This window comes from Vitis riparia, chromosome 12 (genome assembly GCF_004353265.1).
Source record: "Vitis riparia cultivar Riparia Gloire de Montpellier isolate 1030 chromosome 12, EGFV_Vit.rip_1.0, whole genome shotgun sequence".
NCBI classification, from domain to species: domain Eukaryota; kingdom Viridiplantae; phylum Streptophyta; class Magnoliopsida; order Vitales; family Vitaceae; genus Vitis; species Vitis riparia.
In genome coordinates, this window is record NC_048442.1 from 16,057,343 (window position 1) to 16,069,570 (window position 12,228).

General features: G+C 36.2%; 3 protein-coding genes across 3 annotated transcripts; all 3 read right to left on the reverse strand.

The window, feature by feature from the left end:
* Positions 1-292: 292 nt before the first annotated feature.
* Positions 293-2,795, reverse strand: LOC117926273 (pentatricopeptide repeat-containing protein At3g12770). The gene has a single exon (XM_034845359.1). It carries the CDS (start codon positions 2,714-2,716, stop codon positions 488-490), a length of 2,229 nt encoding a protein of 742 aa, XP_034701250.1. The 5' UTR covers positions 2,717-2,795; the 3' UTR covers positions 293-487.
* A 1,834-nt stretch (positions 2,796-4,629) lies between these two features.
* Positions 4,630-5,520, reverse strand: LOC117926025. Its single transcript, XM_034845116.1, has 2 exons — positions 4,900-5,520; positions 4,630-4,731 (listed from the first exon to the last, which is right to left on the reverse strand). Exons 1-2 carry the CDS (start codon positions 5,518-5,520, stop codon positions 4,630-4,632), a joined length of 723 nt encoding a protein of 240 aa, XP_034701007.1.
* Positions 5,521-7,088: 1,568 nt separating this feature from the next.
* Positions 7,089-8,263, reverse strand: LOC117926026 (fasciclin-like arabinogalactan protein 21). The gene has a single exon (XM_034845118.1). It carries the CDS (start codon positions 8,261-8,263, stop codon positions 7,199-7,201), a length of 1,065 nt encoding a protein of 354 aa, XP_034701009.1. The 3' UTR covers positions 7,089-7,198.
* Positions 8,264-12,228: the final 3,965 nt, after the last annotated feature.

Consider the following 12,228-nt stretch of genomic DNA (forward strand, 5'->3'; position numbering starts at 1 on the left):
AAAAAACTATTTGTTATAAAAAATTTGTCTAGGTTATTTCGGAGGTGGAAAATTATTTTTTCTTTTAATGAAAAAAAAAACTATTTTCAAAAATAATTTCATGGCCAAAACTTTTTTCTAAATTTAATATTAACTAATATAACTATTTGATTAATTTGTTAAAAGAGTTTATAACATAAAAAAAAAGTTTGTATAAAATTTTTTTACTTAAACCCGTATAAAAAGTTATTCCAATGTTATTAAAATTATGATTTTAACTTCAAATTAAAAAAGAAAAAAAAAAAAAACACAATTACCAAGGGGAAAGCATGGAGCCTTAGGTTTATTAAAGTTATGGTACAAAAGGAAAATCTTGTGACATTAAGAATGGTCACTCACCTCGCCTGTAATTTTCTGAATATGCCTCAAGAAAATATTGATTTCATGCCAAAATTCTTACTTAAAGCAAGAGAGTTGGAATTTGAAGAGCTATCCACATTTTTTTTTTTCACCAGTAATCTCTACAAGAACAAACTCCATTCTTGAAATGGTGAAACCGATTTGCATCCCTAACAACTATCTCTCTATTCACAAGCTTTGATATCAGTTTGGTTGCTGAATGACAGTTTATGCATGCCCGGAGATTCTTCGTTATCCTGAGTGTAGTTCCAGGTGCAGTACTGATAAGCCCGTAGGCGATTGCTAGCCTTTCACTGTGGTTGCAGAGAGTTTCTTCCTTCTCTTCTTGGTTCAAGTCATGAAGAACAGACTCTATGTGTGGGATGAAGCCAGCCTCCTTCAACCTCCTCTCCAGGCTTTCAAGCTCTTCAAAGATATCTTTAAATCTTGGGTGTGACTTGTCTCCAACCCGAAATGCCTGAAGCTTTCCGTTGATCTCAATCAAGCTATACCCCAGGTCCTTGCTCAGTCCTTTCTCCCTCACCAGTATGCGAACCTTGGCAACACTATCCCACAAGCGAGATGAAGCATAGAGATTTGACAACTGCACATAATGGCCTGTGTTGAAAGGGTCTAGTGAGAAAAGCTGTTCTGCAGCATATTCTCCTAATGTCACATGGCGATAGATCTTGCATGCGCCCAAGAGTGCTCCCCATACTGATACACCTGGTTCAATTGGCATGGTCGTGATAAAATCATAGGCTTCATTCAAATGCCCTGATCGGCCAAGAAGATCAACCACACAAGCATAATGCTGGTGGCGAGCCTCAATTCCGTAATCTTTCATGTTGTGAAAAAACTCCCATCCCTCTTCTACAAGGCCTGAGTGATTGCATGCTGTTAGAAGCCCAACAAAGGTGACATCATTGGGGCGCACCCCAGCTTGCTTCATTGCGTAAAAAAGATCAATGGCCTCTCGGCCCCGCCCATGCAATCCATATCCTACAATCATAGCACTCCAAACCACAACATCTTTATCCAGTGTTTGATCAAATACCTCACGAGCCAAATCTACACTTCCACACTTTGCAAACATGTCAATAAGTGCTGTATTGACAAAAACATCATTTCTATACTCCGTTTTATTGATGTAGTCTCCCATCCATTTCGCTAATTCAAGTGATCCCACCTGCGCACAAGCTAAAATAGCCGAACGCACAGTGATAGAATCAGTTCTGATGTTCTTGGAAATCATCTCCTGGAAGAGTCCTACTGCTTCATTAGTATAACCATTCTTTGCATAACCAGAAATCATGGCATTCCACATCATCACATTCGGTATCTCCATTTGATCAAAAAAGGACCTGGCAACCATCACTTGTCCACATTTAGCATACATGGCTGTAAGGGAAATGAGCAAATCTGGTTCAAATTCAAGACCCATTTTAACCACGCAGCCATGGATGGATTTGCCTTGTTCCAAGTCCTCTACATCAGTATAGGCCCTGAGAACGCTCACAAGAGCAATCCAATCTGGTTTCACATTCCGTTGTCTCATTTGCCCGAAAATTCTCAAAGCTTCCATTGGCAGGCCGTTCTGTCCATACCCTGAAATAATCGAAGTCCATGAAACAATATTCCTATCATCCAACCCCTCAAACACAATCCTGGCTTGCTCGACTCTACCACACTTGGCATACAACGCGACAAGACCATTCTGCACAAACACATCGGATTCAAACCCGAGTCTAAATATCTGACCATGCACTCTTTTACCCACTTCAAGCACCGGCACGCCACTGCAAGCCTTAAGCACACAAGGAAGAGTAAACCCATCTGGACTCACCCCCGAAGCTTGCATTCTTGAATACATTTCAATCGCATCACCAAACAAATTGTGGCTAGAATAGCCCCGGATGATGGCATTCCACAGAAACACACTTGGTTCAGGAAATTCATCGAACACCTTACGCGCATAGCCAATTTCCCCAATGTTCCAGCTCGCATTCACAAATTTAGTCACCAAGAAGCCACTCTCCACAAGTCCAGACACCACCAACTGTGCATGGATTTGATTCAAATGCCTCTTGTGGACTGAATGATCGAGTAACGATGAGAAGAACGAATCGAAATCAAACCCAGAATAAGGGATGTAATCAGAGTGGTCTAGAGGGAGAGGCAGAGAAGAATAGAAATTGAGAAATTTGAAAAGGGTAGCGGGAAATTCAGAAGCTGTGGCCGTTGGAAGGCCCAACGGTCGAATTCTGGGAGGAAAGAAATTCAGAAAGAAGAGAGAAGAGTTGAGGTTTGTTCTGGAGAGAGAGAGTTTCAGATACATATCTCCCTCTCATATCAAAATAGATTAGGGTTTCTTAAATTATTGGGTTGGAGAGAAATTAATTTTAATAGGGAAGAGTCTGAGAAGGTAATATTGGGATAGAAATAATTAAAATAGAAATACAATTTAGTAAAACAATAAATTAAATTATTTTTATTTAATATGACAATATCCAAATTCATTCCCTCGTTTTATATTTATTTATTATTATTTTTTAAAATTATTAAAATAAATTTTCATTTTTTTATTATTTTCAATCGTATTAAAAAAAAGAGGGAAAATAATAAAATAAAATAAAATTATTTTTATTCAACAAAAATTAAAAAAAAATGTTAAAAACTTTTAAGAAAAAAAAAAAGAAAAGAAGAAAGAAAGAAAGTGAAAGGAGAGAAGAAAAAATTTATTTTAATTATTATATTAAAATAAATGGTAACTAATTCCCTAATGTAACATTTTACTTGAAAGGGAAATTGTTATAGCACCTTATCACATATCTTTGATAATATTTATGAAAGAAAAATTGAAAATTATTAATTTCAAAATTGGTCTTTATATCAAATATACAATCCGAGCCCACGATCAGGTTTGTGTACCTTAATCAATATTGGTTATATCTTAATCACATTTTTTATATATTAATCATATTCTTCGTACCCTTGTTACATTTTTCGAAATTAGCTTACAAAGAAGCTTCTCTAGAAGAATATGAGATTCATTCAAAATTACCTAATCTGCCACTACTGAGGCTAGATTCTGAGGACTATAAATCTTTCTGGACTTCCCTTACATCAGACAGAAATGGTTTCAGCACATAGAAATGAAATCACTCTCTAAAAGCCTTCTCCAAGTACATGTTTTGTTTCTACAGAACCAGCAGAAAACGAGGGCAGAAAGCTTGCTCGTATACAAGCTGAATATCATGACTGAGTATCAGGAGCCAAGACCTGGAAACTCAGGTTCAGTGAGTAGAGCAACAAGATCCTCTTTCCATTGAGCATGCCTATACAATTCAAAGTTCAACCAAGGAAGGCACTGGTCCAAGGCTTCAATGAACAAAGAGACTCCAGATGATCCAGCAATTGCTGAGTTCCCTAACACATTTCTGAACTAATATGCCCACATCGAAGTTCTATCATGAGACAAAATTTCATGATCCATTTCATGCTATGTATGCATATGAACTCAATCTCACAAATGCAGGATGAAACTTTTGACTGATATACCAAAGGTTAACAAGAGACCCTCATTGAATTTTCAAAATCCTATAAAAGAATTTCACCCATGAACCAGCAAGTTTGTCATGCTTTCCACATAGCATGATAGGACCTACCAGGCAACAATCCTCCAGTTTTCTGGACCAAAATTGTGTGTGAAGCCCCAACCAGAAAGCCATTCACTGTGACTGGTGAAGCTCTTTTGTTCTTAGAGGTTGAACAAAACCGAAACATCAACTCTGGATGTGGAAAGAACTCGGGTCCAGACTCTTAAACTCGGTAGCTAAATAAATGGATTCGTGGCTCATTTAAAGAGCGAAACTGCAAGGACGAGATGAATAGCAGGCCTTCACATATATCTAAGGTAATACTCAATTGATTCAACTCTCATAGCTTCATCCTTAAAACAAATTCTCAAATTACAAAGATTATTGACTTGCAGCAATTCAACTTGATTGGATTGAAGATATTCTAAACTAAAACTTATCAGTTCATCTTCAATACCATGATTTTCAACATTCAGAGCAACAACAGATGGAATCAGTTCTAGTTAGATTCATGGCTCGTCTAAGAACATCACTGAAAATATGAGATGAATAAAGGGCCTCAACACATTTCTAAACCAACACTTTCAGTCAGTTCCAATGGATTCATACTCAAATGTTATAGAACTCATTTTCTACACAATTTCCCATTCATCTACTCGCATTGATTCAGCTTCACTGCATTCAACCCCAAAAATGTTCTTGAATTCTTCAGCACATTTAAACTAAAACTTTCAATGGATTCAGCTACAATGCCCTGGAAAAACCAACAATGCATACCAATACACACAAATCTACAGCAACAAGAAATCAAATCAAGACCTCGATAAAAGAAAAGGGTTACCACAATTCAAGAAGAATTTCTATTTCTCATTATAATCTGTGTCATTCTCAATCCAATCAAGGTGACATTCTTGGCACTCACGAACACCGAATGCTTAAACATCCTCAAAATCCCCCTCATCTCATCACCGCCGCACTCCTCCACAACCACCACACAAACCCCACGAACCCGAACGGTCCTCTCCATCTCCGCCACGAACCTCGCCGGAAACAAAGCCTCGTCCAGGTGGGCACTGAACACCAAATCAAAAGCCCCATCAAAAAAGGGCAAGTTATGCGGATCGGCACGGCTCACCAGCGGGGGCGACTCCACCAGCTCCACCCCCGTGACGTCCCTGGCACCCACTTCCGACACCGCGGCCACCTCGTGGCCGGCTCCGGCGGAGACGCAGAGGACCTTGCTGTGATTGGACAACAGCCGCTGATCTCGAAGACTCCGGAAGAATTGGGCATAGGAATTGACCTTCTTCGTCCAATCTCGGGTGGACCATAGGCGCTCGTTTTTCTTGGAGATTGGGACGTAGTCGCGGCGAGAGGAGTCGCAGGAGGATTTGGGGAAGCGGAGGAGGCGGACGCGCGGGTGGGTGGTGGTGGGTATGCAGGTCTGAGGGGTCTGGAGGATGAGGAAGAGGAAGATGATTGTAGCGATAGTAATGCAGACGACAGAGAGCTTGTTGAGTAGAGTCTGTACGTGTCTCTCCATTGTTGGGCTTCTCTGTGATTATCTAGAAGGAGATTTGGTGGATCTCTGCCATTGTCGAGAACAGAGGAGACCTGAGGATCGTGGAAATTACATCCCAAAATTCATCCATGACTATATATGCGTAATAATATAATATTAAACCAACATTATATGAAAAATGATGGAAACTTGTGTTGGCCATTCCCAAAAAAATATGGTTTTCAAAACCTAAATTTATAAAATATGAGAATCAGATTTTAATATGAAAAGTAATATGACTTTCATACGCTCTGAGTCGGCTCCATTTTTTGTACCAAGATTGCCCTCTGGGTTTCTATTACTGATAAGAAAAATAGGTTACAGTGGTAGCGGAGGCGATGGACTGATGTGGAGCTGTGACAGCCTTGACACCTCTGGATTTTTCTTCCAAGCCTCCATGTCAACATCAATTGAAATTTGAAGAGGTTTCCTGGCTCATTTTTACGATTTCTCCTCTTCCTTCGTCATCTTCTTTGTTTTCTAGGTTTTTCCATTGAAAAAGAGAGAGCTGAAGTGGAGCCACCATGCAATCGTCGCACAGGGTGAGCACCAACCACTGTCGCCATTAATCATCGTCAACTTCCCCTCAATCGCAATATAACCCACCATTATTGTTACAACTTCTTCACATCTCCAGTTCTAGTGACTTCCACCTCTAAAACCAAGGTCATTGTCGCCGCCACCACTATAACCTATTTTTTTTATTGGTAATGGAGACCCGAAGGGCAATCTTGGCACAAAAAATGGAGTCGACTCATAGTGCATGAAAGCAATATTACTTTCCATATTAAAATCTGGTTCTCATATTTTATAAAGTTGGGTTCCGAAAATAATATATTTCCCAAATGCCCCCATCAAAACACAAGTTTTTCAAAAATAATCTTTTAAAAAAAATGAAAAATAATAATTATAGAATTTCTTCAATTTTAGGTTTATCAATCACTCTTTGAAAAATGTTAATCCAACATCCTTAGATCCGTTTTACAAGCTTTAAAACATATGGGTTATGTTTTGGAAACATTCAAGTATCAAGAAAAATGAATGAGAAAGAAAATAAAGAGGAAAGAAAAAATTAATAAATTATTTTTATTTATTATTTTATATATTTTTTAATATTTTTAAATATATTTTAAAAATAATTTTTATATTTAATATTTTATTTTTAATTAGTTTATATATTTGTATTATTATTTCCTAAAACACTTCTCGAGATAAAATAAAAAACACAAACAATAAAAAAATGTTATCTGAAAACACTTTATTTTTTATTTTTAAAAACAAAAAGTAAAAAATAATGTTTTATAGTCAAACATGTTTTTTATGTTTTTTTTTTTGAAAAGCATAAAATTGTTTTAAAAAAATGGCTCCAAACAAAGAACATAGCATCATTGTTCTTGTGATATCTTTTCACAAGGCTCCATCAAAGTAAAATGAATAAAGAGATTTTATAATATATAGCGAACTATTTCTTTATCTTGATTAAAAAAATGGGAATTTTTATTCACATAGAAGCTTCATTTGTGTACATGGACAAATATGAAGAGAACAACCTCATTAGGGAACTGTAGAACCAATTTTTCTTTGAATTTAAAACTATAAAAGATGAATTGAACTGGATGGAAATCAGAAATCGCCATTACCAGCACCTATACGTACTAAATCAGAAGGCATTGGGAAGCTCAGCTAGCTTGAAAGCTCGAGAAATTACATGGATGATGAACTTCTTGGATGAGAAAACATCAGGTGCCACTATGTCTACTCCATTGATGACCAACACTTGAGAAGAGTTCTTCACTCTTCCAGTAACCTCAAGATCACGATCAGGGAGAAGAGTTCCAATCTTTGCTTTCTGGGGCAATGAAGCGAGTTCGATGTACGAAAGCCTCCGAGGAAGTATGTGAAACCTCACAATTCTGTCCAGCAATGGCGAAGGAGAAGCTGACAGAGCCAAGTCTGGAGGGGCAAAGATGGTGACAGAGCTCAAGCTTGTGAAATCTTGAGCAACCCCACCAAGAACAGTGTGTAGTCCAACTGCGAAAGAGACGAAGCCGTTTGAGCTCAGCATTCTGATGATCTTAGGCCACTCCACCAAGTTCCTGGACTCCACAACGCTGGAGTTGGAACCACAGATGGGTGTTTGGATAGAACCCCATTGAGATTCTTGGAAATCTTGGGGATTCAATGGAGAGAATGGCCCAAGAACGCCATGAACTGAGATAGGTCCTCCAAGAAAGACATCAGGATGAGACACCAAGACATGGTTGATCTCCACCGACCTCTGGGTCGCATCAGTCTTGGTGATTGAGAGTTTCTTGTGTTGCAGAAGCGTCGAGAGGCAGCTTCCTGAGGGTTTCTCCAAGAGGTCGTGCATAGAGAGCTTGGAAGGAGAGGTATGGTAGTGAAAGAGGTGTTTCATGAGCCATGGAGGGAGGGAGAAGTTGGAGATGGCGGAGTCTTTGATGGCAAAGATGGTGAAATATTCATGAGAAGAAAGGAATAGTTCAGGGGAGACCTGAAGAAGAGTGGCGATGACGGTGAAGCCTGATCGCCGGAGAGCTCGGGAGGCATTGGATAAGAGGTGGTGGGTGATGGAATTAGAGGGTGGCGGAGATGCTGCATTCTTGAGATTGGAATGCAGAGGTGTGGAGATTGCTATGAAAGCTAGGGCTATGGAGATGGTGAAGTAGACTGGTGCATGCCACCAGTGAGAGCAAGACCTCCCCATCACTCTGCACAGATTTTTTTGTGAGCAGTTCAAGAATTACTTGAATTGTTACTCTAAATTTTTAAAAATGATTATTAAACTTTGTCAATGGGCAATTTTTGTCAAGGGAAATACTTCCAAGCATTAAGAAGTCCCCCCATCAGAAATGTGAACCAAGCCCAAGTGGGCCCAAGGGCCGCACTGAGAATATTCCTCTCACCCCAGCAAGTTTTCTAGCTGGGTGGGATGGGCCTCCAGAAAGGCCCATTAAGTCCAATAATGATGCAACCTATGGTGCAATCAACTTTTGTCCATTCTCTTAAAAGAGCACATCTCTGCAGACTTTCAATAATTCTTTTCCTTTTTCTTATTAGTATAATATTTGATTTACTATTATTATTAATGGTGGTACAATGAATCCCTTTGCATTTTTAAGCCAAAAAAATATATATATATATACAAATCTTGTGGGTTATGACTAAAGAGTATGTTTCATAATAATTCTAAGAAACGTTTTTAATATAAAAAGTGTTTTTGAAAAAAAAAAATTAGATATTTAATAAATTTTAGAAAACATTTTTAAAAAATCTAAAAATTTACTTGAAGTATATTTGACAATAATTTTAAAAAGTATTTTTAATATTTCTGATACTTAAAAGATAAAACTTTTCAAATGTTAGAAAAATTAAAAACACTTACTCGAATCATTATCAAACACACTTTAATAATATTATAAAATCACTTATAATGTTTTATGAGATTCTCCTAAATATTTTTAGAGAAAACACTTTCATTAAAAAGCACTCTAAGTAAAAATAATGTCAAACATATTTTAATGTACGATATTATTTTATATATAGAAGTTTGTGAGTGGTGACAAATTTTTATTTTTTAAATATAGTATTGAAAATTTACTTTTCCATACCCTTTAACATAATATTTCGTATCCATTTTAATATGTTTTTCATTTTATATTTTTAAATTAAAAGACTTCAACACAAAAGTAGTACATCTTGTAAAAAAAAATGAATTTATTCTATATTTTTAAAAATTATTTAAAAAAAATTTAAATTTGAGGGAGTAAAAATTTTATTCCACCTTAATTTTTTTTAAAACCGTTATTTTTAATATAAAATTTTAAGAATTCTTATAAAATAAAAAGTATATAGATTATAGAGTGAGACACTAGAGTCATGAATCATTTACTCATGTGAAAACTGAACGTTTTAAAAATGGGACCGGGTCACCCAGCCACCATTCCGGTCCAGTCTGACCTCTTGAGCCGATCAGCTTTTGAACGGGGCTCAAACCGTTGAAACCAGCGGTCGGACCGATAAACCCATTGACCCGGATGATTTTTAATGAACGGAACGTTTCAAAACCCAACCCCTTCCCTTTCTTCTTCCCTCCCCTCCTAGATCCCGCCACTGCGCACTTCCCCATTCCCAGTTGCTATCGCCGCTGCTCCTTCCCAGCTCTTCCACAAGCCCAACGCTGAGGGTTACATGTCGACGACTCCCCCCGCCCCCACCCTCCTCCTTCTCTCATCTTCTCCTCTCTCTTAGCTGTTGTTATTTCCGCTGCTCCACCCCCAGCTGTTGCCTTTGTCACCGCTGCTTCATCCTCTTTTTCCAGCTTATATTAGTCTTTGACTCTTTCACTCCCATTTTGATTCTTTTTTTTTGCATTTTTATTTTTATTTACTTTATTATTTCCTCCATTTTCCAGCAATCTTTCGCTCTCATTTTGAGATTTTTTTTTACATTTTTATATTTTATTTACTTTATTAGTTTTTTTCTATCATTATTTATTTTATTTTACATTTGTTATTTTTTAAACTTTGTGATTTTCAAAATTTGTGATTTTAATTTAGATTGAAGAAAATTGAAAAAATTATGATTTTAAATAAGTTTTTGAAAATGTTTAAATAAATTTCTAATTTTAAAATAAATTTATGATTTAAAACTAATTTTATGCTTTTTTTTTTTAAATAAAATTTTGATTTTTAAATAATATATAAATTTTAATATTATAATCAAATTTTATTCTCAAGCCAGCAGCCTACAAAGTCAAAATGAGTCTCCATGTTTATAAGTTCAGTCGACAAGGTGGGAAAACAAATTTTGCAGTTGGGCTCCATGCCATGAATCATTCAGATTAGGTTCGAGTCCACTTTTTTCTTTTTTGACCAGGGCATCACCATGCTCATGTCCACATTCAAAAATTAAGCCATGAAAAAAATGTGAGAAAAAATGGGTAAGGCAAAAGAAAAATAATAAAAATAAATTTAAAATTAATAAATTATATTTACGTTATTTTAAATTTATTTTATTTTATTTAAATAATAATAATAATAATAAATAAATAAAGTGTGGAGATATGAGCCGTTTGGTAGGCGGTGGCAGCAGTGTAGAGGCACCGCCTAGAGCCTTTAACGAACATTATTATATTTTCCCACCTCCTTGGAAAATTTTCACAACTTTTTTCTTTCATTTTTTATTTTTTGGGTTGTTGGCATTCTTATATTAAACAATTATTTTTTAAACTTTTCTTCTCAAAAAAATACCGTTAATTTTTTGGGTTGTTGGCACGCTTATATTAAACAATTATTTTTTAAGCTTTTCTTTTCAACAAAAATACAGTCAAGATGTGTATAGTCTAATTATTATAATAAAAAAATTTAAAAGGTTCGACATTTTAGATTCATTTGTATTTTTTTTTATTATAATAAAATTCTATTATGATTACAAGTGAATATAATTCTAAATGAATTATTATAAATTTCATATATTTTTTGTATTTTAATTTTTATAATTTTTATATTTATTTTTTATCGCTTCCAAAAATAAAATTAGGACGTTTTAATCCACACAAATACGGTGGGGGAGTAGGTAGGTGCTTCCTCAAATTTTAATTAAAAAAAATCTCTATATTTAATTATGAATTTTTTATAACAAGAAAGATTATTATGGTAAGTTAAATTTTTTAAAAATGACAATATTTGTAATGTAACGTTGTTGATAAAAAATGAACACTAACCTCAAGTTATAATAATATTTAATGATTTATCAAATATATTAAAATTTTTAATAAAAATAATTTCTTAAATTTCCCATATCAAATTACTTCCAAACCCATCAACAGAAAATGGGAAAACTAATGAGCGAAATTTTTGATAAAATTTTTCATCAAATATGTGATGTTAGATTGATTAAATGTTCTCAAGTTATATAATTTCGGTTTTTTTTTTTTTTTTTAATTATTAAAGGGTTCATGGAGATGAAGGAAAGCCAACAGACAGACCAAATGCAGAAATGTTGAACATCATAGACCCTTAAAAAGAATAAGATGTGTATGAATTTTAACTATTATTCACAAAAATATTTAAGAAAAAAAATAATAAACCTAGACTAATTTCTCATGTCCGTATCAAAAATCACTTTCCCTCGTACAAGAAAATCTCAGAAACTCCATGGATGAAGTCACCGCTAAGAAGTAAGAGGAAAGCTTAATGTTCACCCTCTGGTCTTCTTCTGGTGATGCGTATGTAGCAGAAGACAGCAGCAAAAATAGCCGTTGCAAGTCCCCCAATGATCACACCTCCGCCAGCAATGGATCTATCAACATGGTGCTTCCCCAACCGCCTATTTGCCGGAGCTTCAGCCACCTCCAGCGATTCTCCTCCGCCGCCCGGAGAGGGCTGATCCGCCACTCTAACCACTGACCCAAGTGGGTCCACCCCAGAACCACCAGCCAGGGCTTGCACCACCAGGATCTCAGCCAGCAACAAGCAGACCAGAATCAGCCTACCCATGATCAGAAAGCGTGTGAAAGAGGGTTGGGAGTAGGATTCTTGGAGAATAAAGGTGGATGCTGGAGATCTGGGAGATGGGTGTTGAGAGTTTTGGCTGGGAAAACATGTATATATACAGAGAGAGGTGTGTGACCGTGTGGTTTGAACTTTGAAGGCGTCGAGAAGGATCAAA